This window comes from Entelurus aequoreus, linkage group LG11, assembly GCF_033978785.1.
Source record: "Entelurus aequoreus isolate RoL-2023_Sb linkage group LG11, RoL_Eaeq_v1.1, whole genome shotgun sequence".
NCBI lineage: Eukaryota > Metazoa > Chordata > Actinopteri > Syngnathiformes > Syngnathidae > Entelurus > Entelurus aequoreus.
In genome coordinates this window covers 67,080,744-67,107,416 of record NC_084741.1, presented here as the reverse complement: position 1 = coordinate 67,107,416, position 26,673 = coordinate 67,080,744, and the positions used below count along the sequence as shown (strand labels likewise).

The window sequence follows — 26,673 nt, the reverse complement described above, 5'->3', positions numbered from 1 at the left end:
CAAGGATCACTTTAAATTCCAGCCTGTAAGCATACTTACCATCTGGTCAGAGAATCCTGGATGGCGTTGGTGAGCGCGTGACCCAAGTGAAGTGAACCGGTCACATTGGGTGGGGGAATACACATCATGAATATGCCGTTGGGGTTTGGTTCACTAATGCTTTTCCTCTGTAGAATGCAACAAAAAGAAAATGTAAAAAAATAGTTAATACATTACGTAAAGTGGACAATGATCAATTACCGTAATTTTCAGGCTAAAGACGTGTTTTTTTAAGCCTCACCCACTTTATTTTTGTACAAATTTTATTTTGTTCATATATTGGACGCACACATCTATTAGCCGCAGGTGTACGAAGGTGTTGGAGTTGAGGTGAGTCTGGGTTACTTTGCCTCTGGACTTTTGCCTTTTTCTACGCACGCCTTTTTGGACTTCTATAACCCGTTAGTGGTGGTGGATTTTCGTTCCGTGCGGTGGCTATTTCCTTTTATGATGGCCAAGTCGATCACTACCGGCGGTTCGTGAACATTTTGTTGCATCCTTTTCAAGATGAGGGTGAGTGCACAGAGATTTGATATCTCCACCATGACCAGTTCAGTAATTTCATTGGTCAGATGTGACGATGTTAAATTCATTGACGACATGTGAGGCTCAGGAAGCCAGAAAAATCCCAAAATTAGACGCAGCATTGTAGAAAGCACAGGGGTCAAAGTCTGGGGGGAAAAAACCCCACATTTTGGTATTCATTTCAGTAGCAGAAGCATGTATGCCAATTTCAAAATTATCGATAAAATAGAAAATAAATCAGTATTGCTTAACCAATATCCTCTATTATAAAAATGGTTCTCTTTATTAATTCATATTAATTGTCCTATTTTATTCTTGTGATTTTCTATTTATTATTTGTGTTTACTTGTAATTAATTATTTTAAACTCTATTTCCCCCCATTTTCTTCTTCTTTCCCTTTAATTATTCACTGCATAACCTACCATATTGCACACAATATCTATTATTTGAACATTTTAAGACAATGTTAACAGGAAGTGATTAGACTATCAGTAATTGTTGAGACATAAGAGAGAGGGGGTAGGATGGAATAAACTCTGTTTCTTCCTACTCCTTTACAGACATGTTGAATTGTGCAACAATAATCTTGTGCTGTTCTTTTAGTAAATAAATAAACCCATGGCCATTGTAATATATTGTATATCCTCAAATAGTGGCAGGGGATCAGGCATCTATTAAGTATTTATTATTTTCTTATTATATTAACTATTGTAGACATAATGAAATTATAATCATATTAAAGATGTTTTTTGTTTTTTTAATTACAAATTTAAATAATGGTGTACAAATAAAATAATGTAAAGTGAAGCGAGAGTTTAAAACAAAATAAATGGGCTGGGTGGACAGAGGCAGACTGAGCGGTGCTAAATTGGAACATAAAGTGCTAATTGCTGGAAAATACTTTACTACTGCACAGGGGACTGGTTTACATCTGACTAGCAGCCGGCAGTACCGCACACTTTAACATTTTACACTAGAAACATTTCCCTTGTGGATCATTATAGTTTATGTAAGTCTAAGTCTAAGTCTAAGTTCTTAAGTGAACCAATAGCTTTTATGAACTAAAGTAATTACAATCTCTTTGGAGCAGGCAATTAATTAAGCTTTTATTAGAATGGAGGCCACTATTGGAATGATCAGCAGTACCCCATATTCAGGCTTGAAAAATCCCTGCTTCTCCCACCACGGATACCAGGCAGCCTCCACATACTGCGGACTGTATGAGTCAGGCAGCGCACTAATGACATCTGTCAAGAGAGGAAAAACAGGTTGAAATATTCACCAGAGGCCAAATGGGGAGTATTTTGACATTGTTTGTGACATATGGCACAATGCTCCTCCTTACCACTGGGGAACAAATGTATAAGAAATGAGCTTGTACTATTGTAGTGAGTCTTTAGATTGGGCATGTGGAACTGATGTTATGCTTGGTGCGTGTTTAATAAAGTGTTCTGAATTATACAAGTTAAACTATTTTATAATGAAATTAAATACTTATATTTGTAATTATGTTAGGTTACAACAAACTCTGTGCATTTTTTTCTGCTAGTGTGGTTTGTTTGGTCAAGTATAAACGTGATTACTCCAACCCTAGTTTGCACCAAACAAGAGGACTGAAACCGTCTTGGTCTGCATGCAAGTAAGCTATGGTGCGGTTCAGTTCACTTGAGCTGATGTGAACACTACACATGGCAGTGTCGACATGACAGCAAAAAGCATGCAGAAAAATAAACATACAAGACAAAATGCATTGGATAAAGAGCCTGTTCAACCCAACAGACAAGATTTTGTACATATGTTGTCACAAAAGAGAATCAGATATTTCCTTTATGTTCTTTACTGCTCACTATTTTGTCCCGTGACAAACTCACCAGTGTGAACACACTGCGAACAACATGTACCACAAGTAAGAGTAGGGATGGGTATCGTTTACATTTGAACCAATACTAGTACAAAATCTGCACTTTAAAAACGGCACCAGTGCCCGTAAAAAAACAGAAAAACAATGATTTTTTAATTAAACTGAATTTTGTGACACTCAAGTTGAACAGACTAGTAATTAAACTTTTTAATTATATACATTAAATTATAACCAAGTCATACATTCAAGAATAATAAAACCAACACTTTTTTTTTTATTGGAGCCATCATTGTTGCTTACTGGGGACGTGTTGTGTTGTTGGGGCTCCTGGCTAGCGTTGCACTGCTAGCAGCATTATCAGCACTGTCAGCGTGGCAATACAATTTAAAAAGTGTCATCTCTGTGGGAGGTCTGTTGGGACGCTATATTCGCTGCATGGAACAGATCAATAAGAGGATGCAAAAAACTATTTTCTTCAGCTAAATTTAGACAAAACTGAAATCATTGTCTGTGGCCCACAGGAGCCAAGATAAACTAGTATTAGTCTCCTTGACACCCTCTTCCTGAAACCAAATATTCATGTCAGAAATCTAGTGGCAATAATGGACTCAGACTGGAACTTTGACAGTCACATTAAGTCCATAACCTCAGCAGCTTTTTACCACCTAAAACATTGTCAAAATCAAAGGAATAATGTCCAAAGCAGATTCAGAAAGACTAATCTATGCCTGTCTTTAGCAGATTAGAATACTGTAATGGTCTTTTCACTGGGCTCTCTAAACGAGCTGTAACAGCTGCAGTACATTCAGAATGCTGCTGTTCGAGTCCTGACTAGAACCAGTAAATATGACCATATTGGTACAGTGTTTAAGTCACCGGACTGGATTCCTGTTGCTTAGAGAATGGACTTTAAAACTACTCTGCTTGTCTAAAATGATTTTCATGGTTTTGTGCCAAAATACATATCTGACATGTTACAGCCATATGAACCATTTCAGGCTCTGAGAACTTCAGGGAGTGGTCTCCTGCTGGTGCCCAGAGTATGGACCAAACATGGTGAAGCTGCATTTTTCGTAAAATCTAGAATAATCTTTCAGAAAATGTGTCAGGCCTCAATGTCTGCAATGTTCAAATCCAGGCTGAAAACACTTAACAATTGTGCATATGACCATCCATCCATCTTCTTCCGCTTATCCGAGGTCGGGTCGCGGGGGCAGCAGCATAAGCAGGGAAACCCAGACTTCCCTCTCCCCAGCCACTTCGTCCAGCTCTTCCCGGGGGATCCCGAGGCGTTCCCAGGCCAGCCGGGAGACATAGTCTTCCCAACGTGTCCTGGGTCTTCCCCGTGGCCTCCTACCGGTCGGACGTGCCCTAAACACCTCCCTAGGGAGGCGTTCGGGTGGCATCCTGACCAGATGCATATGACAACTGAAAGTATTTTATCTACACTCTTTAATTTTAATTTTGATTGTTTAATGATTATATTTTATGATTTCAATTTGAATTATGATTATTTTTGTGACTGTTTTATTTTTATTAAAGCACTTTGAATTTCCCGGGGTACGACATGTGCTCTGTAAATAAACTTGTCTTGCCTTACATTACTTAAAAGACATTACTTGCACAATATCGCCGGCAAATACTTGTTGCAGGTTACCGAGTCTGCATTCATTTAGCACCAAAATAACTTGAATACCTTTTTTCTCCCCACTGGGAGTAGGAATGTTGTATGTGATAATGCCCAACTCCTTCTTCTCAGGTTTGGCCTTTTTCTAAAAAAGAAAAAAAAAGTAGTGTTAAATACTGAAAATCCGAACAAATCTAAAAATAGTGATCGGTCAAACGATTCTGAAACATTGATGCAATATGAAACACAAGGAGTGTTCCTTGAAAGTTCTGTGTGTGTAAGAAAAAACAATGCTGTGTCATTTGACTGTGAAGCACCAAACTGTGTTTATCAAGAAGCGATTCATATGGATTACAAGTGACAGCTTGTACTTTAAAAAAATAATAATACAATTAAAAATTAAATAAATATTTCTGATTAGTTGGGTGCTGTGTTTAACTTTTTTATTTAATCGCCATCACCGATCTAAATTGAACTAAGAAAGCAGTCAAATTCTGAAGTGAGGGTTCATTTGGACCATAAAGACCAAAAAAGGTAGATTTTTCTGTTTAATAATTGGTTCATTGAGCAGAGCTGCATGTCCGTTTCATACTCTTTCCTGTGCAGCCATTTGTAAAAAAAAAAACAAAAAAACAATTGTATTAGCTAACTATTAATTTTATTTGCAGGTTAAATGTAATGAATTTTATTAATACATTAGAAGGCGGATGACCATTATGAAACCCGAATACATCATTGCAATGTCAGTACGGGTAGGTAGTTGTCATTTACCCATGACTATCTAAATTCTATTTTGAATGAACTAAAACTAATATACTGTACCTCTGTGGCTGGCTGAGTCTTCTTCTTGGCCTCAATTTCCTTCTTCTGTTGAAACTTCTCCAACTTTTCTCTCTTCTTTGCCTCCTTCTTCAACTGGGCTTCTGTCTTTGGCGGGCCTAAAAGAGAGAAGCATCTAAAATCTGTCCAAGAGCAATAAAAACCAACAACAAAACAAATGTTCCCAGACGATATGCGGACCATTAGGCGCATCTCCCGCCGGGCCAACAGTAGCAGCAGCTGGAGGACTTGCTTCGTAATCAGCGTTTGTCCTGGTAGTCACTGGCACCATCTTCTCACACAGCGTGACCTCGCCCAGCACCTTCAGGAAGTGTCGCTGGTTGATGCAGGTTGTGAACCATCTGGTAAGGTTGGTTAAGACCTTCCTGTCTGCTGGCTCCAACACCTGTAAAATAACAAATGTGTGCTTCAGGAGAATTGAGTGAAAGCAGCAAACATGGATGAAATGAAACATACATACATATTTGAAGGGGAGAAGAAGAGCTGCAGACACAGCCATATCAGCGAGGGTGATGCTCTCCCCTACAAGGTATGTTCTTGGTTCCAGCATCTTGTCAAGAACTTTTAAAACTCGCAACAACTCTGTATGGGAACTCTGCTGGTGCTGACAAACAACCGAATACATCAATAACCTCATAAAAACAGAGCGAGCTGGAAGATTCCCTCACCTTCTTATCCATCGCAATCACCCCCATGAGCGGGAAGACGACTGCGCATGACACCGGGATGAGCTCGTTGTCTGCGAAGCTGAGCCACTGCCAAACCTGACTCTGCTGCTTGGCATCAACGCCAGCCTTCTTACACTGATGAGCCAGGTACCAGGACACCGCATTGGCTCCCCTCAGCACTGTGTCACCTTCACCAGGGCCCAGCACGAGAGTGGGTCTGGAGCGGGCATTGAGGCAGGCGGGGGGATCCTCTGTGATGGTCTTGACACGAGAGGACGGGGACAGCTCGGCAGCGAGGAGAGCAAGGAGGCTTCTGAAGTCGTCAGGGTGAGGGGATACGTACAGAGAGGCCATCTCTACACAAAACACAAACGTGTCCACGTTGAAATACAAAGAACACTTACAACGTCAAACTGTCAAAACTAAGGATTGTTAATAGCACAGGGATTATCAAACATATCTTAGGTTACACTTTTAGAATGCTAAGAACTACTCTTTGTAAACCTGATGGTCACCTTAGTGCGGTCTGGCTTGCGTTCACACTTCAGTCAGTAGACCAAATAATGGTCTTAGTTTAGCATATGCATAAAGTCCTGCCTCAATTGGACAATGTATGTAATATGCACTCAAAACAACAAAAACATTAAAATTCCCCAAAAAATTCAGTTGCCTAAAAAACGGATTTAAAAGGTTGTACAAATGTTTTCATGTTCTAGCTATGAAAATCTTCCATTTATATTTAAAAACTCCCACTTTGTTGGAATGTTTTTACCATGGTCAGACCCAGAACCAATTACCGGTACCAGTGATAATCGAGGGTTTGCTTTATAGATGTCAAAAACATTTCTAGAGATGTGCTACAAGCAGACAGCCTTTCTGAGGACTTCGATACGACCCTTTTGTTGAAAAGAGTATGTTATATTTAACTACTCCTCGGCTTACATTTAACTTTTATTTTCACTCCGCTTTCTGCTGGGTGTTTCCACGCATCACCTGATTCTGCTCATATTGAAAGTGAAAGTACCAATGATTGTCACACACACACTAGGTGTGGTGAAATTTGTCCTCTGCATTTGACACATCCCCTTGATCACCCCCTGGGAGGTGAGGGGAGCAGTGGGCAGCAGCGGTGCCGCGCCCGGGAATCATTTTTGGTTATTTAACCCCCAATTCCAACCCTTGATGCCGAGTGCCAAGCCCGGGAGGTAATGGGTCCCATTTTTATAGTCTTTGGTATGACTCGGCTGGGGTTTGAACTCACAACCTACCGATCTCAGGGCGGACACTCTAACCACTAGGCCACTGAGTAGATATTTAGTGGCACAACATCGTGTTTTGGTGCGGATGGCGTTGACACTTGGCTTACTCAGGACTAAAGTCCACTTGCAGCCAAGCCAGGACCGCCTGAAAGATGGGTCTCGGTGCCCCCGTTTAATCCAGTCCTGTTGGTCCTGGACCGCATTCACACTTGACCAATCAAACGGACTTGAGTCTACTCAGTTTTGACCAGACCTTTTAACAACAAGGGTGATAGAAACAGTGCTGTTTTGAAAGTGCTACCACAAAATCTTTAGTCAATCATCCTCTTTATGACAACAGCACTCTTTGGTATTTTATGGCTCGCTGTTCCGTCTGTTTTCATGACAAAACTGGGGTTGTACATCATCTTCTACTTCAGGGGTGCCCGATCTTTTTCAGCAGGCGAGTTACTTTTCAAATGACCAAGTCGAGGTGATCTACGTCATTTTCATACATATGCATGCATACATACACACATATATATATATATACATATACATAAATACATATATAGATATACATAAATACATATACATATATACATAAACACATACATACATACTAGGGATGTCCGATAATATCGGAATGCCGATATTATCGGCCGATAAATGCTTTAAAATTTAATATTGGAAATTATCGGTATCGGTTTTTAAATTATTGGTATCAGTTTCAAAAAGTAAAATTTATGACTTTTAAAACGCCGCTGTGTACACGGACGTAGGGAGAAGTACAGAGCGCCAATAAACCTTAAAGGCACAGCCTTTGCGTGCCGGCCCAATCACATAATATCTGAAGCTTTTCACACACGAGTGAATGCAAGGCATACTTGGTCAACAGCCATACAGGTCACACTGAGGGTAGCCGTATAAACAACTTTATCACTGTTACAAATATGCACCACACTGTGAACCCACACCAAACAAGAATGACAAACACATTTCGGGAGAACATCCGCACCGTAACACAACATAAACACAACAGAAAAATACCCAGAACCCCTTGCAGCACTAACTCTTCCGGGACGCTACAATATACACCCCCGCTACCCCCTAACCTCCACCTAACGCCGCCCCCCCAACCCCGCCTACCTCAACCTCCTCATGCCCTCTCAGGGAGAGCATGTCCCAAATTCCAAGCTGCTGTTTTGAGGCATGTTAAAAAAAAAAAATGCACTTCGTGACTTCAATAATAAATATGGCAGTGCCATGTTGGCATTTTTTTCCATAACTTGAGTTGATTTATTTTGGAAAACCTTGTTACATTGTTTAATGCATCCAGCGGGGCATCACAACAAAATTAGGCATACTAATGTGTTAATTCCACGACTGTATAAATCGGTGTCGGTTGATATTGGAATCGGTAATTAAGAGTTGGACAATATCGGAATATCGGCAAAAAAAGCCATTATCGGACATCTCTAATATACACATATACATAAACAAATATATACATAAACACATATATATATATATATATATATATATATATATATATATATATATATATATATATATATATATATATATATATATATATATGTATATATATATATATATATATATATAAAATTTATATTTATTAATGACACAGGTGTTTTTGATAACATGTTATAGGTGTTTAATAAAAATACAGGCATGTTTAACATGTATAGTTTACTTTCTTTCATGATGACAAGAATACAAGTTGGTGTATTTCCTGACTCTGATGACTTGGATGAGAGGATTCACAGTAATGCTGATAACTTCTACATTTTCGAATTTACATTGTGGAGGAGGAAAAACACGTGAAAGTGAAAGTGGTTTAGTTACCATTATTACCAACTTCTTACGCCAGCAAGAAAATCGCACAGCATGAGCTAGCTTGATTGCTCCCACCTGTCAAAAAGTGACTAAAAGCCGATGCTAAACTTAGCTTTGGTTAAAAAGTCCAACATGAGTACTGTAGTTGCACCAGCAATTTGTTTCATTAACCAAGGCGGACATAGTTTTAAAGTGGTTCTAGCATATAACTGTGTTTTGAAAGTGTCGCTTACCTTTGAAAGAAAGAAGGAGACGTCAGCTGGTGAGCAGAGCACGACACCGCATGCGCACTCCAGCCGTCTGATGCAATGAGACAACATTTCCGGGTTGGAAAAGCCGCTTCCGGTCTAGAACGGAAGTCACTAAATAAAAAAAAGACCCTCAAAATAAAGACCGTGATTTAATGGGAATGAAGCAGAACGTCTTGTTCATTTATGAATTCTTATACTCACCGATATTTTTAAATTTATTTTTATGATTACATAATTTACTACGTTTATATATTATAATTTCTTTACATTTTATCACAATATAATTGAGGGTATCTGGTTTGTAGGGGTGTGGGAAAAAAATCGATTCGAATTCGAATCGCGATTCTCACGTTGTGCGATTCAGAATCGATTTTATTTTTTTATTATTTATTTATTAATTTATATATATTTTTTAATTAATCAATCCAACAAAACAATACACAGCAATACCATAACAATGCAATCCAATTCCAAAACCAAACCCGACCCGCAACACTCAGAACTGCAATAAACAGAGCAATTAAGAGGAGACAAACACGACACAGAACAATCCAAAAGTAGTGAAACAAAAATGAATATTATCAACAACAGTCAACAATATTAGTTACAATTTCAACATAGCAGTGATTAAAAATCCCTCATTGACATTATCATTAGACATTTAAAAAAAAAAAAAAAAAGAACAATAGTGTCACTGTGGCTTACACTTGCATCGCATCTCATAAGCTTGACAACACACTGTGTCCAATATTTTCACAAAGATAAAATAAGTCATATTTTTGGTTCATTTAATAGTTCAAACAAATTTACATTATTGCAATCAGTTGATAAAACATTGTCCTTTACAATTATAAAAGCTTTTAACAAAAATCTACTACTCTGCTTGCATGTCAGCAGACTGGGGTAGATCCTGCTGAAATCCTATGTATTGAATGAATAGAGAATCCTTTTGAATCGGGAAAATAACGTTTTTGAATCGAGAATCGCGTTGAATCGAAAAAAAAACGATTTTGAATCGAATCCTGACCCCAAGAATCGATATTGAATCGAATCGTGGGACACCAAAAGATTTGCAGCCCTACTGGTTTGGTGGCTGCAGGATTAGGTCTCTGCTTTTTGCAGATGATGTGGTCCTGATGGCGTCATCTGGCCAAGATCTTCAGCTCTCACTGGATCGGTTCACAGCCGAGTGTGAAGCGACTGGGATGGGAATCAGCACCTCCAAGTCCGAGTCCATGGTTCTCGCCCGGAAAAGGGTGGAGTGCCATCTCCGGGTTGGGGAGGAGATCTTGCCCCAAGTGGAGGAGTTCAAGTACCTCTGAGTCTTGTTCACGAGTGAGGGAAGAGTGGATTGTGAGGTCGACAGGTGGATCGGTGCGGCGTCTTCAGTAATGCGGACGCTGTATCGATCCGTTGTGGTGAAGAAGGAGCTGAGCCGGAAGGCAAAGCTCTCAATTTACCGGTCCATCTACGTTCCCATCCTCACCTATGGTCATGAGCTTTGGGTTAGGACCGAAAGGACAAGATCACGGGTACAAGCGGCCGAAATGAGGAAATAAGGGGCTCTCCCTTAGAGATAGGGTGAGAAGCTCAAACTCCTCCACATCGAGAGGAGCCAGATGAGGTGGTTAGGGCATCTGGTCAGGATGCCACCCGAACCCCTCCCTAGGGAGGTGTTTTGGGCACGTCCGACCGGTAGGAGGCCACGGGGAAGACCCAGGACACGTTGGGAAGACTATGTCTCCCGGCTGGCCTGGGAACGCCTCGGGATCCCCCGGGAGGAGCTGGACGAAATGGCTGGGGAGAGGGAAGTCTGGGCTTCCCTGCTTAGGCTGCTGCCCCCGCGACCCGACCTCGGATAAGCAGAAGAAGATGGATGGATGGATAATAACAATATGTTTAAAAAAACATGTTACACGTAATTTATAAGGAAGGAAAATTCGAAAGGGTTATAATTCAAGCCTCTCTCAATTTATTTTAACCAAATGTTTAACTGTGACTTACTTTAACCAAATGTTTACCTATGGTAGTTTTTTTTCAATACAGTCCTTGGTCGTGCAACACACTACATTTACATGTATCTATCTTACAAATGCTGTATAGTACAACTATAAATTGTTACCACAACTATGTCTTTTGTTGGATTAAAGAACATATAAATAATGCAGTTGTGCTTTTATTTGGTAATTATACAGGTGTATGCAAGCAAGTGCAATTGAAAAAAAAATGTAGGTCCTCCACAATAAACAAACTGGACAAGATGTGTCATAGTTCAAGTGTGGTTTGCCATTTAAGCCATAATTCCTTTTTATTCAAACATACATCCAACCGTCAGCAACGCAATGATCATACAGCCGTTATCTTCTTTTCTGCACAGTGTAAATTTAAAACATCAGAATTCTTCAGTAGCCCGCTTCTGCAGTAATGCATGTTAAAGCGACAATTTAATATTTCTAAAATGATCATCCTGTTAAAACCAAAAACATTAAATGGTTCATCCCTCAGTAACCAAGAGAGGTAATCAGCAAAATAAATTAACATTTTTAAATGTTAAACCTTTATCTATTTAAAAATTTTAGTTTTTAGTCAGACAGCACAGATTGGACTTCAGTGTGAACTGTAGTTGTTTCCCGTCCAAAGCCCATTGTGATCGCACCAAACAACACATTCACCACCGCAAAGATGATACTGCCCACCGTGCTGAATATACTAAACACACCACTACCGCTTCTCCATGCCAACCTTCCCAGCCCCCCACCCACGGCTGCAGCTTGATCCCCCATCTCCATCGCCACTGTTCCCACGTAGTTGCCGCTTCGCTCCAGCAAACGCCCTCCGAAGAACTTGGTCACCCACCAGGTGTTACCCAGGGCATCGCCAAAGATCCCCAGGGTGTCACCGGCAAGGGTCCCCGTCCCCATGACTCCGGTGTAGCAGCAGTTCAGGAGCTCCCCTAGCATGGAGGAGGTGCAGTGGTAGAGGTCGCAGACGCACCTTTGGCCGATACCGAGCAGCTTTTCCGCACCCCAGCGCATCCAAGACAACAGGTCAGAGGTCAGGAGGTAGAAGAGGGAGAAGGTGTCGCCTGGGAGAGCTGACAGAACTCCGAGGTCTTCCTGAAGAACATAGCTCACCTGGATCGTGAGAGAATAAAAGCATCACTTCATGACATTCAATTGGCTACGGAATGTTGAATAGACATAAATGTGATACAAAAATAAATATAATGCAGTAAATTAATTGATAATAAAATAAAATAAATAAAGCAGTAATGTCAGGTTCTTTAAACTGGGTCAGGAAAATTGATTGATGTGAAATTGGCAGTAAAAGTGTTACAAAAAATAATTTTGATAAATAAAATAAATTTAAAAAAAAAAAGAAATAATCTAAATTAAAAAAAATTAAAAAGGTAAAAGAACAAATAAAATGAAATACTGTAAAATGATATAAATAAAATAAAATAAAATAAGGCTGGGGAAAAGTGTGAATTTTGAATCAAATTAAAATATAGAAGTGTAGTTTGAAGTTAAAACATTTTTAACAAAATAAAGAAAAAAATCTGAGCAGTTTGGAAAATGAAAGAATGTTAAATTGGTGATAAAATACAAAAACAATAACTTAATAGAATAGTAATAACAATAAGAAAAATAAAGGAGAGAAGAATCAAAAAGTTAAAGAAAAAAGAGGAAAAAAGGACAAAAAGAAAAATAGGAAAAAAAGAATAATAAGTAAAAGAAAAATAATACAAAAATACAATAAAATACTGTAATATAAAATGATATAAAGTAAAATAAAACAAAATATAATAAAATAAAATACAGCTAGGCAAAAGAGTGAATGATAAATCAAACTCAATTAGGAAAGCGTCATGTAGCATAGAAAAATAAGATACAATAAGGAAAAAATCTGAGCAGCGTTTGAAAAATGAGCGAAGGTTAAATTAGTAAAACAAAAATACAAAAACAATAGCTACATAGAATAATAAGAAACATATTAAAATTAAAATTAAAAAAAGAATAAAAAAAATTTAAAAAAGAGGAAAAAAGAATACAAATTTTAAAAATTATAGAAAAAATAAAATTATGGTTAAATAATGCAAAATTAAATTTAATTTAATTAAAGAAAATAGCGAAACGTGTGAATGCTAAATCAAATTAAAGTATGGAATTGTAGTATTCGTATAAAAAAATGAAATAAGGAAAAAAATCTGAGCAGAGTTTGGAAAATGAACGACTGTTAAATTGAATAAAAATTATGAAAGACTAATTAATTTAAAAAACATTTTTTAAATAGCCAGACTTTGGAAAACAGACAAATGTTCTATTGAACGAAAAAATGCAACCACATGAAAATAAAATGGTGAAACAATGAACTCTCACCTGTCCAGGAAACTGTGTGATTCTGGAGAATATGGGCCTAAGTGGAGCTTTAAGGATGCTCAAAATGGTGGAGATGATGGAGACTACAATGCTGCTGGAATTTGAATCTTTCTTTTTAGTGACAGTCTCATCATAACGTGTCACATCTACCTTTTCTCCCACATTTCTCTTCTCTCCACTGCTTCTTTCCAATGTGTGCTCAGATCGTTCTGCTTCAGTTGCTTTGTCTCTCTCGTCTGATGTTACATCTTGACTTGTGGAGCGTACATCGCTAGAATCTGCGACCGACTCTTCTGTGTTCTCCGTTTGCGCTTCAGTTTGAAGCCTCAGTGTGACACCTGTAGACTCCCCATCTACTCTTCCACAGCCTCCAGAGAACAGCTCCTCCACTGCCAGCAACTCCTGCAGCTCCTTCATGCTCACTTGCCGCTGGTCTTCATCATCTGTGGCGCGGATTAACCCCACGCTGAAGCCGCCGTTCTCTCCCGGCACTGAGCAGCACATGGCAGACCACTGTGGTGTCGTCTGACAGCCCTCGACCCCGGTCAGGATGTAGAGATCCCCACTCAAAGCACAACATTGTGGGGAGATGGTGGAGTGGACCAGTGTGGAGATGGCGGCGTCCCATCGTTGGAGGGGTGAGTCTGCAGGTGGAGACGCATCTTTGCCTCTGAGAAGAACTGGAATGAACACTCCATCTTCTTTTACTACCTGTGTGACATAAAACAACTGTTTTATTAACTTATACCGCAATGGTGATACTAAATGAAAGGTCCATTAATCTAAGCCTGGGGGAGAGGCTTTTTTAACTTTTAAAGAAAAATATGCGTTTCTTACCTAGGCCTTCAGTGATGTCCTACCTAGTCCGACTTCACCTCTCAAAATACCGTAATTGATGTCACCACATGGACACGGCTGGTGATACTATACAGAAACCCACTTGCACGCTACTGGGCATTTGAGCCCCTCAACAGTGGACAAAACGGTCTATTTTTCTGCACATTTAACATTCAATAAACCCGCTTCAGCAATTAAAACATATCTTTCGTGGTACTGTCAAAATGAAAAGACTTGTATAAAACAAATGAAACATGAAAAAATACAGAAATCAAATATTTGAATTCACAATTTGTAACGCCCATTCGACGCCGTACAAGCCAGTGGTACCGTCGTAGTCCTTTGATTCGTGTGAAAATGGCGGGCAAACCGCCTGTGTTGTGCCAAAATGGGATTGCCTGCCAAAAATGGATTTCCTTCGCTGGAGCGCGCACCACTCGCTGAACCTGCATTGCTTGGCTTCGTCCACAGCAGATTACTAGGTGTAAGACAAACACTATCTTCGTGGTTTTTGTACCAGTGAGTTTTATGTGGCTTTCTATGGCTCCGATGCCACTTCCTGTTTTTGCAACTTGTGATTGGATACTTACTTGGAACTCCCAAGTGAGTATCCAATCACGGCGTTAGCCCAGCTAGAAGGCCTTACTGACAACAACTTGTGATCTGATTGGCTATGGCAATTGTCTATCACCTCTATGTGTCTGTTCACTTACAGTGCAAAGACGCCCGCATTGTTGGTTCTGAAGGCCCCGGGCAGATTTGGTACAGCATGGCAACATAAGCTAGCTGAATTCTGATTGGATACAAACTCAAAACTAAAAACAACAGCATTGGAAGGAGCCTGATATGACATAAAGAGAATATGAATACTTTTAGAAATTTAGGGAAAGCAAATTAAATATGACTTTCATCTTCAATTATGATCATGATTTCTGGTCATTTTAGGCCAGCAGAGAAGGCCTTGCTGGCCCTGAAAGCACACCACTGCCTTACAGACAAGCAATGGCGAGGGAAGAGCAAGGTTTTTGCCGAACAACACTCCCATCTAGTGGTGTTATGCAGATATTGCAATTTTTGTCAGTAAATTTGTGTTCCTTTTTGATGGTTATCATCACACTTTTCCTTTTTGACATTATAAAAAACACCCAAAATGTGTTTGACGTCTAAAATAAATTATCTGTGGTTCTTTGGTTATTATCATACTTCTCCTTTTTGTCATCATTGGTAGTTTAGAGACTTGTACAACTACAAGGGGTGCTGAAAAAAAATAAATATTCACATCTGAGTCGCGATTCTTATTCATTTCGATTCTTTATCTAGTCTTTTTTTAATCAATACATTTTGAAACATACAGTCCAGGCCAAAACTTGGACACACCTTCTCCTCATTCATTGTGTTTTCTTTATTTTCATGACTATTTACATTGTAGATTGTCACTGAAGGCATCAAAACTATGAATGAACACATGTGGAGTTATGTACTTAACAAAAAAAGGTAAAATAACTGAAAACATGTTTTACATTCTAGTTTCTTCAAAATAGCTACCCTTTGCTCTGATGACTGCTTTGCACACTCTTGGCATTCTCTCGATGAGCTTCAAGCACACCTGTGAAGTGAAAACCATTTCAGATGACTACCTCTTGAAGCTCATCGAGAGAATGCAAAGAGTGTGCAAAGCAGTAATCAGAGCAAAGGGTGGCTATTTTGAAGAAACTACAATGTAAAACATGTTTTCAGTTATTTCACCTTTTTTTGTTAAGTACATAACTCCACGTGTTCATTCAAAGTTTTGAGGCCTTCAGTGACAATCCACAATGTAAATAGTCATGAAAATAAACAAAATGCATTGAATGAGAAGGTGTGTCCAAACTTTTGGCCTGTATGTTTTTAGACCATCCATCTCAACGCTTACTCACTGTGTATACTGTATGTCATACGTCAGCAGTCAAGAATAGCTTTTGTAATCTCTTCAAAATAGTTTGATTATCATTTTTATACCAAATAGTATAGTGCGAGAATCGCGTTGAATCAAGAATTTATTCTAAAAGGACTACAAGAATCGGAATTGAATCATGAGTTGTTGTAAGATTCACATCCCTAACAACGGAAATAGTTTGTTGTAGAGGTAGCCAAAATGTTAGGGACAGCTGGTGCAGTGGTACAACACTGTGAACATAAATCCATAGTAATAAACATCAACGACAGCATGGATCAAATCTGAGCAGTATTATTATTTCGCTCCAGCATAGCATCTCATGAGATTGTGCATGTGTACCTAATGTTGTGGCTGAAAGAACAGACAATTTGAAATAGGTATCAGGCTGTGAGGCCTTTCCAAACATCACCCAAACGACAGATGCGCCCTTACCACAAGCTCCTCCCCCTCTCGTCCCGGCGTCTCCGTCCATCCGTGGCCGAGATGGAGAGCCAAGCCGACAGCTGTGTCACAGTCGGGTCTGTGGAGAGTGGCGAAGTCGTGGCCGCCGGGGGATCTGTGACACTGAGGGCGAAGGGGCGGCCTCCCCGCGGAGCCCTCTTTGGGAGGCGTTTGTCTGTAGAAGCTGTGGCTGCAGATGTTGAAGTCTGCCTCATCTGTGTTGGCCTCAGCTGCGGGTGACAGGCCCCAGCCTTGCACTGGGCCTAGCAGGGCCAGGATCCACACGGCAGCAACAGCAGCAGTCAGCATTGTGGTGGTGGTGAGCTCAGCAAATCTGCCCACTCGCTCTCACAAAGCCATGCAGTGTGAGAGGCCGATAAATGATTCTTTCCTGTATTCCTCACTCGCTCCCGAAACCATGTTGTAAGTCCCTACTGCAGGCTCAATCTTGCTTTTCATTGACAGCCTCACCCCCCTCTCTGTCAGTTCCACCCGCTCTGACTCTCCTTTTTTTTTTTTTTGACTTGCCCCTCCCTCTTTATCATCTCTATGGTGACACCTTTAACTGTACAGCACACGCCAAGCTCACACCCTCCAGAAGCTGCCCATTACCTGAAAATCCACATTCCCAAACAATAGTCGCCCATTTGCTGTCCCTTTCTTTGGTAAGGCACATTCTCAGCGGTGCCGACTATGGAACGAGTCAAACAGGTGCCTTCACAAGTACTAAAAAGTATTCTGAGCTCCAAATATCCTTACTAAAATCTGACCTGAAGACAAACCACTTGCTTCAATGGAGCACAGTGCATGGATATTACAAACATGCCAATTAGGTCATGAGGGAGAGTGTTTACATGATGTTGCAAAAACAGCAAAACCTCATAACTCCCATGTGCATGTGTCAGATAAAAGAGATACACAGCTTTAAAGGGCCTCTTTCTTTCTCTAATAGAAGTGGAATCCAGCCAGACTGCCTTCATGTGCTTTAAGAGCTGCAGCAAACACAAGCCAAATGTAACAAACTTCTATCAAGAACTGGAAAAGGACTGCTTCTTTAAGCTGCATGATAAAACATTAAATCAGTTTTAGAGTTTACAAACAGGCTGCAAGACAGTGTGTTAACAATTAGCTGCAGGGTGTGATTGTGAGGGTGTGGCGCAAAAATGCACGATAACATTTGTGGTAGTTTCACTAAAATAAACACAGATTTTTGATAAGTGCAAAATTATATTTACAAGTAGACGTGCAGCATTTGAAACAATCCATCAAATGTCCTCAATTTACTTGGTTCTTTCTTTAAAATGTTTGTCACACTATGAAATAAATCCATGTTTCTAATAGGTGGGGGGTTTCAAAGTTATGTTGCAACCGGAAAGCCCTAACTAAACTGTGGAGAGGGCGGCCTTGTGGACAAAAGTATGAGGGACACACCGGGGGACTCATTGTGAATATTCAAAGTTGGAGAAATGTATAGGCATATACAGTATGGCCATTTTAATGAATCAACAGGTAATTTAGGCTAATAAATACAAATTGCATTCACTATGTCATAAGGAGCCTTGCATGCAAACTAATATTAACTTTAATAGTTTACTTTGTTTGTGACTAAATGATAATGATAAATGGGTTATACTTGTATAGCGCTTTTCTACCTTCAAGGTACTCAAAGCGCTTTGACAGTATTTCCACATTTACCCATTCACACACACATTCACACACTGATGGCGGGAGCTGCCATGCAAGGCGCTAACCAGCAGAGGCAAAGGGTGAAGTGTCTTGCCCAAGGACACAACGGACATGACTAGGAAGGTAGAAGGTGGGAATTGAACCCCAGTAACCAGCAACACTCTGATTGCTGGCACAGCCACTCTACCAACTTCGCCACGCCGTCCCTAGCAGTTATTAAATCAACTTACTTCACGGAACATTAAAAAAATATGTTAATGCTTTTGCTAATCCTATCAATAGTACTAGTCCTGCCAGGACCCCATTGTGATTTAGTATTGCTTTAAGCGTTAGTGATTTATTTTCAACATGTGTGCAAGGACGCCTTACATTGTGTACGACAAATGTTATTGTTGATTATTTCAAGGACTTATTGGTTTACTTATTTTGAGGTGTTTCAATTTAAATACAGCAGCTTTCTGTTACACTATTACAATGTTTCCTCTTATAAACTAACCTGCAATTTTGAAAATATTACCATCAATTCCCATAGATAGACATATATATTATATTATTGAGGTCCTTTTCTGTTACCCAGTATACAAAGCATCATCCGTAATAGTAAGCTCGGATGAATTTGGGGTGGAAAAAGTCAATCAAACAGCTTTGGGATGAATTAGAGAAGATATTGTGTTATAGACAGGTCGAACACCAGTCCCCTTTGACCTAATGGCCATGTGTCCCAATAATTTTGATCACATGGTGTATTTTCTCTTTCAACAAATCACTTTAATCCAGCCCAACCTCTCCTTATGCAACACACACACACACACACACACACACACACACACACACACACACACACACACACACACACACACACACACACACACACACACACACACACACACACACACACACACACACACACACACACAGACTGAGTCAAGCTCACTCGTTAGGGATGTCAATGACTAGCTCTGCTTCGTCTCCCTCGCCTCTGTCTTCATCTCCTCTGTCGCTGTCGCAGTCACTCTCTCCTTCCTCCTCGGCAGCGTCCCCGCTGAGCATCTGTCTGGGGACCCAGCTGAAAGGCCCGCTGGCCGCCGAAGCAGCCGTCACCGCCGGGCACGATGGGTAATTAGCCGCCATCTAACAGGCGGTCAGAGAGGACAAAAATGTGTCAGGAAAGGACGGACAAACACGCACTCATGAGTTTGACACACACATTGTGCTTGAAAAAAGGGATGACCCAATGTTGTACACAAAATTAATCACGACAAACAAAGCAAAGTTAAATATAACAGAGAACCAATCATTTCAAAAAATAGCATACAGAGCTCCTGTCAAATAGAGGATCTTGAACTTAAGCATTTTTGCAGTAATCCTTAAAAACAGCAGAGTGCTCGTGTCCTGAATGATGGTTTTACTATAGGTCCCCAAAAAGAGCTGTGCTATGACATCATTTAGAGGATCTTTGACTAACAGTGTTCCTGTTTTATTAAGGATCTTAGATTTACGATTTAGCAGTAGGTACTCAAACACAGCACAGCAGTACTGTCATACGAAGGATTTTGAACTAATGTTATAGCAGTAGATCCTTAAAAACAGCAGAGTGCTCCATCCATCCATCCATTTTTCTACCGCTTGTCCCGTTCGGGGTCACGGGGGGTGCTGGAGCCTATCACAGCTGCATTCGGGCGGAAGGCGGGGTACACCCTGGACAAGTCGCCACCTCATCGCAGGGCCAACACAGATAGACAGACAACATTCACACACTAGGGCCAATTTAGTGTTGCCAATCAACCTATCCCCAGGTGCATGTCTTTGGAGGTGGGAGGAAGCCGGAGTACCCGGAGGGAACCCACGCAGTCACGGGGAGGACATGCAAACTCCACACAGAAAGATCCCGAGACCGGGATTGAACTCAGGACTACTCAGGACCTTCGTATTGTGAGGCACATGCACTAACCCCTGTTCCACCGTGCTGCCCACAGCAGAGTGCTCCTGTCATATATATGACATATAAATTGTCATATATTGATTGGACTGGCATTTTTTCTTCCAGTAGAGCCTTAAAGGGGACCTGTGATGATTTTCCTCTTTTCTTACCATGTACCAGTACTTTTTAATTCCAGTTCCTAATTGGGTCGGTCCAGGAAGACCATTAAGATTGCGGACCAATGACACTGCTATTGGTATTTGTTCTAACCAGCTGACCGTCATCATTGTGACACGCTGTCACATTCAGTCCAAGTGCCGCTACTACACACTGGTATATGATAACCATCCTGGAATAACCACAAAAAAGGAAAGAAACACCACATAAAAGTTTGTAACACTACAATATTTCCTCCTAGTCCTCAAAGTCATGCACGCTAATAAGAATCAGTGTCAATTTGAAAAGAACGCCACTTAACATATAGTCACTTATCGTCCTCTAAGCGTTTCAGTAAACCACAGGCCAATATTAATGCACTCAAAAAAGTGAACATTTTAATTAATCACCGGCTCTTTTTATTTATATAACACACACGACACAGACCCGTATACATAGGTAGCTGTCAACACTGGCTTCTGGTCCTTTACTCAAATAGGTCAATTTGCAACATAAACACGAATAGGAATTCCTCTTTGTTACAAGATGCACACTCACTTAACATGCTAATTGATTGTATTGATGATTGGCAACACTAAATTGGCCTTGTGTGTGAATGTTGTCTGTCTATCTGTGTTGGCCCTGTGATGAGGTGGTGACTTGTCCAGGGTGTACCCCGCCTTCCGCCCGAATGCAGATGAGATAGGCTCCAGCGCCCCCCGCGACCCCGAAAGGGACAAGCGGTAGAGAATGGATGGATGGATGGATTTATATTATATATTTTATATGAGATATTATAAAGGTTTGTAAACATAAACACTATGGCTGTGAATCTTTGGGTGGCCCACGATTGGATTCAATATCGATTTTTGGGGTCACGATTCGATTCAAAATCGACTTTTTTTCAATTCAACACAATTCTCGATTCAAAAACGATTTTTTCCCGATTCAAAATTGATCTCTATTCATTCAATACATAGGATTTCAGCAGGATCTACCCCAGTCTGCTGACATGCAAGCAGACTAGTAGATTTTTGTAAACATCTTTTATAATTGTAAAGGACAATGTTTTATCAACTGATTGCAATAATGTAAATTTGTTTTAACTATTAAATGAACCAAAAATATGACTTATTTTATCTTTGTGAAAATATTGGACACAGTGTGTTGTCAAGCTTATGAGATGCGATGCAAGTGTAAGCCACTGTGACACTATTGTTCTTTTTTTAAATTTTTATAAATGTCTCATGATAATGTCAATGAGAGATTTTTAATCACTGCTATGTTGAAATTGTAACTAATATTGTTGACTGTTGTTGATAATATTCATTTTTGTTTCACTACTTTTGGTTTGTTCTGTGTCGTGTTTGTGTCTCCTCTCAATTGCTCTGTTTATTGCAGTTCTGAGTGTTGCTGGGTCGGGTTTGGTTTTGGAATTGGATTGCATTGTTATGGTATTGCTGTGTATTGTTTTTTTGGATTGATTAATTACTTTTTTTTTTAGAAAATTTAAAAAAAAAGTAAAATTAATAAATAATTTTTTTTTTTTTTAAATCGATTTTTTTAAAATTGGAATCGATTCTGAATCGCACAACGTGAGAATCGCGATTTGAATTTGAATCAATTTTTTACCACACCCCTAATGAACACCATACATTAACATTATTGTACTTAATTATATTATGACTATTAATTCAAATGTCACTATAGGGACTATAATAGGGACAAGCGGTAGGAAATGGATGGATATACTGAGTGTAATTGTAATGAATAAAAACACAGTGATGGATCTGTGTGGTGTTCACAAGATGATAATATAACTGCATTGCACCTTGCACATGCACACATAGTTGGTTTGTTCAAAACCTAAAAAGCAGGTGTTCATAAAATACTGCCCTGCTGTGAGATATTATATCATGATGTTGTTGGTGCACAGCCTCTTGTGCTAATAAAAAAAAAAATTCACATCTCAATTTACATATAGGATCAATAAGAGTACCGATGAATACCGTTATCGATAAGGAATATGGATATTGGTATCTATATTGATAAAATCCTAACAATATACATCCCTACTATGAATGTTGTTACAACGTTGGATACTAATGTTTAACAATGCCATACCAACATTACTACATGGTTGAAGAACCGTGACAAGTAAGTGACAATGTATCAGTGTCCTGTTTATTTTTCAAAAACGCTTGTCTGTGTAGCACTAGTGTTCATACAGGGAGATAATGTCAAATTTTCAATCAAGCTGTGTTAGGCTTCCCACGTGAGAATAGACGTGGATAAAGTGTTCCGTTCATCTAACCACGGCATGCGCACAAAAACAGCGGTGCGCAACATGCACTAAAATATGCTTTGAAGTTTATTCTCAAACGTGTCTGGAAAAAAATAGCGGTGATGTTCCTCAGCAGTGTACATTATCAAAAGTAGTAAGCTGGAGGAATGAAATGAGTTTTTTTGAGAATGGGCTTCAGAGCGGGAAAGTCTGAGAACAGCACCTTGTCGTTCATGTGCTAACAAGAAAGGCGCCAATTTCTTGGATTTTACTGACGTCATGTTCGGCTCACGTAGTGCCCATTAAATATGCGTGGTGGTCAAGCTAGCTTTGTTCTTAATGGGTACTAGGTGCCATTTTTCTCTAAAAAAAAAACCCCCTTTCTCAAAGAAAAACTGCTCTACCCTTGTGTTGTTTTCGGCTGTACAAATTGTTCAAATCGCGAAAAGGATAAAGATTTATTCAGACTTTCTCCAGAGGTAATCAAATAGGACGGAAGAGTGCAAGATTTTACAAAAAAACTACGAGAAAAGCATGCAGCTCACACTCCAGTCAAACGGAGCAGAGTCGAAGAATGCCTGAGTTTGCAGTTATCACTTTATTAAAAGTTTGTTGGATATACTTGATTTCCTCAGCGCATTTATTTACGTTTCCATATCAGCGCACTTCTCGACAACAAATTTCTACTTCCGGAAACAAACGCAAGTGTTTTCTAATCATGGCAGACTTTGTAATAGACAACGAAGCTGACTATTTCTGAACGAACGAGGATTCACAACCTTACTTTTTAAACATCAATATATGGAGGATGAACTGCTGGTTACAGAAGCGAACACAGAGGAAAACTAAAACTTTGGAGCAGACAGAAGCCTATAGAGGGAGGTCGGCGTGACTTTGACGCTGTAAATGTGGAACTTGGAGCCAAAGTATTTTGACATAAATGGAGTGCTTACCAAAAATAAAAGGGAAAAAACTTCCCCCTGCCAGCTGGACCAAACACACAACTGTCTATTGAGTAAATCACTTTAATATTGATCATGATAAACGCAGCACGTCATGTGTGTTATTACAACTACAGTGCATACGCTGTCGAGCTCGCTGTGTACGAACAAAACATGAAATGTGGGCTTTTTAATACTTTATAAATACTGTAATATGATTGTTCATGTTTCTCAGTCAGTACAGATTGGTGTCCTATCGCATTGTGTTGTGCATTACAAACTCACATGCAATTCGGGTGCTGACGTAGAAGCTAGCTTATCTCTTGTCGGAGCTAGCTTATGGCTAAAACCTAAGCCTGTCGATGTGTTACTCCACTGGAAAAATAGTTCCTCTGTGTTCGCTCCTACAATAACAATGCCGCTACAGCTTGGTTATTATACAGGTTACCGAATGAAAATGAAGTATTGTTGGCGGTTTTTGGATGCATTAGTAAGTGATTTAGAGGTAGAATTGATTGGTCTCATTAGCAGCATTGCTAGCCACTTAGAACGAGCAAATGTTTACATGTTAGACTGCAAAAAAAAAAGAAAGACTTTTGTCTTCTTGTCTCTCGTAATGACTGAATGATAGGCAAAATTCCCAAAAGTGCCCCTTTAAAGAGGATCTTTTACTGGCATTTTCATGATAGATCGATTATTAATAACAGCAGAGCGCTCCTGTCACATAGAGTGGATCTTTGAATAGCTTTTTTTCTGTAGGTCCTTGAAAACAGCAGAGCACTGCTGCCATATAGTGGATCTCTGTGTACGAAATGTTATTGCTTTATTGTTAGCCATCTTGGTGATGTCCCAGCCTTGCATTTGCGGTACACACAAAGAGAAGCATTCTGAAAATGTAGCAGCCGGAACACTTATAGGATAGCTCCGGTATACTGTGTATAAGTATTATGGCGGAATGTTGTATATCTACAGTACTGTATCGTGTTTCCCTCCTTTTGTCTCTCTCACCTTCCCGGTGGTGTCTTTCTTGCTTTTGGGCACTTTTGTTTTCCTCTCTTTCTTCACTCGTTCAGACTGTGGAGCCAAATACTCTGGTGGGAAGGGCATCTGCCACCAGTTTAAGCCCCCCAGTATGAGCACACAGACACAAATGGAAGTAGATCACATGAAATGTACAAAAACAAAAAGGGGACACAAAAATGAGTAATGAAACAAATGATATGGAATAAAAAAATAATTCAACTTATAATAATGACAAATAATAAAAAAATGAGGAAGCGATGACTGGATAAGACGGAGGGGTGCACACTTACGGCGTTGAGGTATGGTCCACCTGGACGGGACAGCAGAGAGAGATGAGGCGACGAGGATGACGATGGTAGACATATGCTTGGGTTACTTCTTCGCCTAAAAAAGAACAAAAAAACATCCACACAAAAGCTCCATTCAGCAAACATCAACTGATTAACTATTGTGTTTTCTTTTTAGAGGGTTTAACTGAGTATTATAAATATATACAGTACAGGCCAAAAGTTTGGGCAAACCTTCTCATTTCAATGCGTTTTCTTTATTTTCATGACTATTTACATTGTAGATTGTCACTGAAGGCATCAAAACTATGACACCTGTTAAGTGAAAACCATGTCAGGTGGCTACCACGTGAAGCTCATCGAGAGAATGTTAAGAGTGTGCAAAGCAGTAATCAGAGCAAATGGTGGCTATTTTGAAGAAACTAGAATATAAAACATGTTTTTAAGTTATTTCACTTTAGTGAAGTACATAACTCCACATGTGTTTATTCATAGTTTTGATGCCTTCAGTGACAATCTACAATGTAAAATAGTCATGAAAATAAAGAAAACGCATTGAATTAGAAGGTGTGTCCAAACTTTTGGCCTGTACTATATGCATATTTACTTTTGTTTTAAGGCAACAGTTTTACCCTGGAACACATTGCAGGAGGTCAACAAGTGTCCCGAAACAAATTTGTGGTATTTTCTGACTTACTTCTTTGCTCCTTCTCGCTCTCTTTCCCTCTCCCGGAGCACTTCTCCCTCGCTGTTTTCCGAAGAAACAGTTGCATCGGAATCTAAATAAGATTTAAACTATCATCAGAACATGTACAGACTACTCAACAACTTGCTGGTTGTCATAACAACTTGCTGGTTGTCATGACTACCTGAGGAGTCTTCGTCCACCCTCTCATAGTGCATCAGCCGGTCCAGAAGGAAGCTGACATACACCAATAAAAATGTGTTATTAAATAAAAGCAAACAAACATTTTCCATTCTGATACCTTTTGTCTCTGGAGACTTTCAGGAGTTTTCTCTGTGCCCTCCTCAGTTCCTCTTGGAAGCATTCGTGTTCCTATAAAGATAACAACTTTATAGTCCTGCTCAGTGGCAAAAACACCTTTAAGTAAATCGTACTTTTCTTACGTACATAAACGAGAAATTTCAACTTCCGTTTGAGATTTCTGTACTTCCGCTTGTAATCGACTTCCACGTCCGATTGACCGTTCATTTCTGAAACACATTACAGGACTAAGCAGCGAAATCTCCTAACACTAAACACTTTAAATTAAATTAGTACATTAGATTTTATTAAATAAACACTACGTTTTTAAATAACATTGCGTTAGCAGCCTGAGAAACACAAGGTAAACAAACCAGGCTAATTCTCAAGCTAGCTAAAAATGGTAGCTTTCCTCGCTAGCTCCCACAAAGGTTCTCGGTGTTCGCTTCTAAAACAACACGATCGTAACAACAACCACGACAGAAAATACCACAGAAGGCTTAAAACCCGTCAGGATACCTCTTCCTTGACTCTGTCTCAGCGACATGTTGTTTTGTTTACGCCATGATGCGCCTACACGTCACTGTACGTTATGCATGCGTGAGAGGGCGGAGCTTCTTTTTTATGTGCGCATGCGCAATCAAATAAAATACGAGACTATTTACAAAATATAATTACTTTAACTTATCTATTTATTTTTTGCATGGTCTTTTTGTTGCGTTTTCTACTCCGTTAGTCAGGATAAGGAAGGGATATTACGTGGGTGTTATTCATAAGCAGCGTTTAGTTGACGTGTCAACTTTTTTTTTAATTGAACACGCAGACAGTATATTTTGAAAAGATACAGAAAAATGTAGGCACTTCCGACATATTATAATAATTCAAAC

The 26,673-nt window shown here is 39.7% G+C and overlaps 3 protein-coding genes across 8 annotated transcripts in view; all 3 read right to left on the bottom strand.

Annotated features, from left to right (window-relative positions):
• Positions 1 to 9,005, bottom strand: part of vars1 (valyl-tRNA synthetase 1) — a 44,571-nt gene extending 35,566 nt beyond the window's left edge. The window contains exons 1-8 of one of the 5 annotated variants that reach the window (XM_062063873.1): positions 8,893 to 9,005; positions 5,562 to 5,917; positions 5,354 to 5,497; positions 5,074 to 5,278; positions 4,876 to 4,991; positions 4,123 to 4,198; positions 1,712 to 1,812; positions 40 to 167 (exon numbers count right to left, since the gene is read on the bottom strand). In XM_062063873.1, coding sequence (XP_061919857.1) covers positions 40 to 167; positions 1,712 to 1,812; positions 4,123 to 4,198; positions 4,876 to 4,991; positions 5,074 to 5,278; positions 5,354 to 5,497; positions 5,562 to 5,915 — 1,124 coding nt within the window. In that variant the 5' untranslated portion in view covers positions 5,916 to 5,917; positions 8,893 to 9,005. Of the gene's footprint in view, positions 1 to 39; positions 168 to 1,711; positions 1,815 to 4,122; positions 4,199 to 4,875; positions 4,992 to 5,073; positions 5,279 to 5,353; positions 5,498 to 5,561; positions 5,918 to 8,668; positions 8,825 to 8,892 lie in introns of those variants that run through there. The other 4 variants (XM_062063872.1, XM_062063874.1, XM_062063875.1 and 1 more) reach the window with 4 other exon arrangements.
• A 2,176-nt stretch (positions 9,006 to 11,181) lies between these two features.
• LOC133660398 (uncharacterized) lies at positions 11,182 to 17,021 on the bottom strand. Its single transcript, XM_062063868.1, has 3 exons — positions 16,495 to 17,021; positions 13,290 to 14,000; positions 11,182 to 12,044 (listed from the first exon to the last, which is right to left on the bottom strand). Exons 1-3 carry the CDS (start codon positions 16,810 to 16,812, stop codon positions 11,493 to 11,495), a joined length of 1,581 nt encoding a protein of 526 aa, XP_061919852.1. The 5' UTR covers positions 16,813 to 17,021; the 3' UTR covers positions 11,182 to 11,492.
• A 1,910-nt stretch (positions 17,022 to 18,931) lies between these two features.
• Positions 18,932 to 26,401, bottom strand: ino80e (INO80 complex subunit E). Of its 2 annotated transcripts, XM_062063869.1 has the most exons (8): positions 26,306 to 26,401; positions 25,934 to 26,016; positions 25,788 to 25,858; positions 25,671 to 25,723; positions 25,499 to 25,580; positions 24,805 to 24,898; positions 24,500 to 24,598; positions 18,932 to 19,320 (listed from the first exon to the last, which is right to left on the bottom strand). In XM_062063869.1, exons 1-8 carry the CDS (start codon positions 26,331 to 26,333, stop codon positions 19,120 to 19,122), a joined length of 711 nt encoding a protein of 236 aa, XP_061919853.1. In that variant the 5' UTR covers positions 26,334 to 26,401; the 3' UTR covers positions 18,932 to 19,119. The 2 variants fall into 2 exon arrangements, with proteins under 2 accessions (XP_061919853.1, XP_061919855.1); XM_062063871.1 differs by lacking the exon at positions 24,500 to 24,598.
• Positions 26,402 to 26,673: the final 272 nt, after the last annotated feature.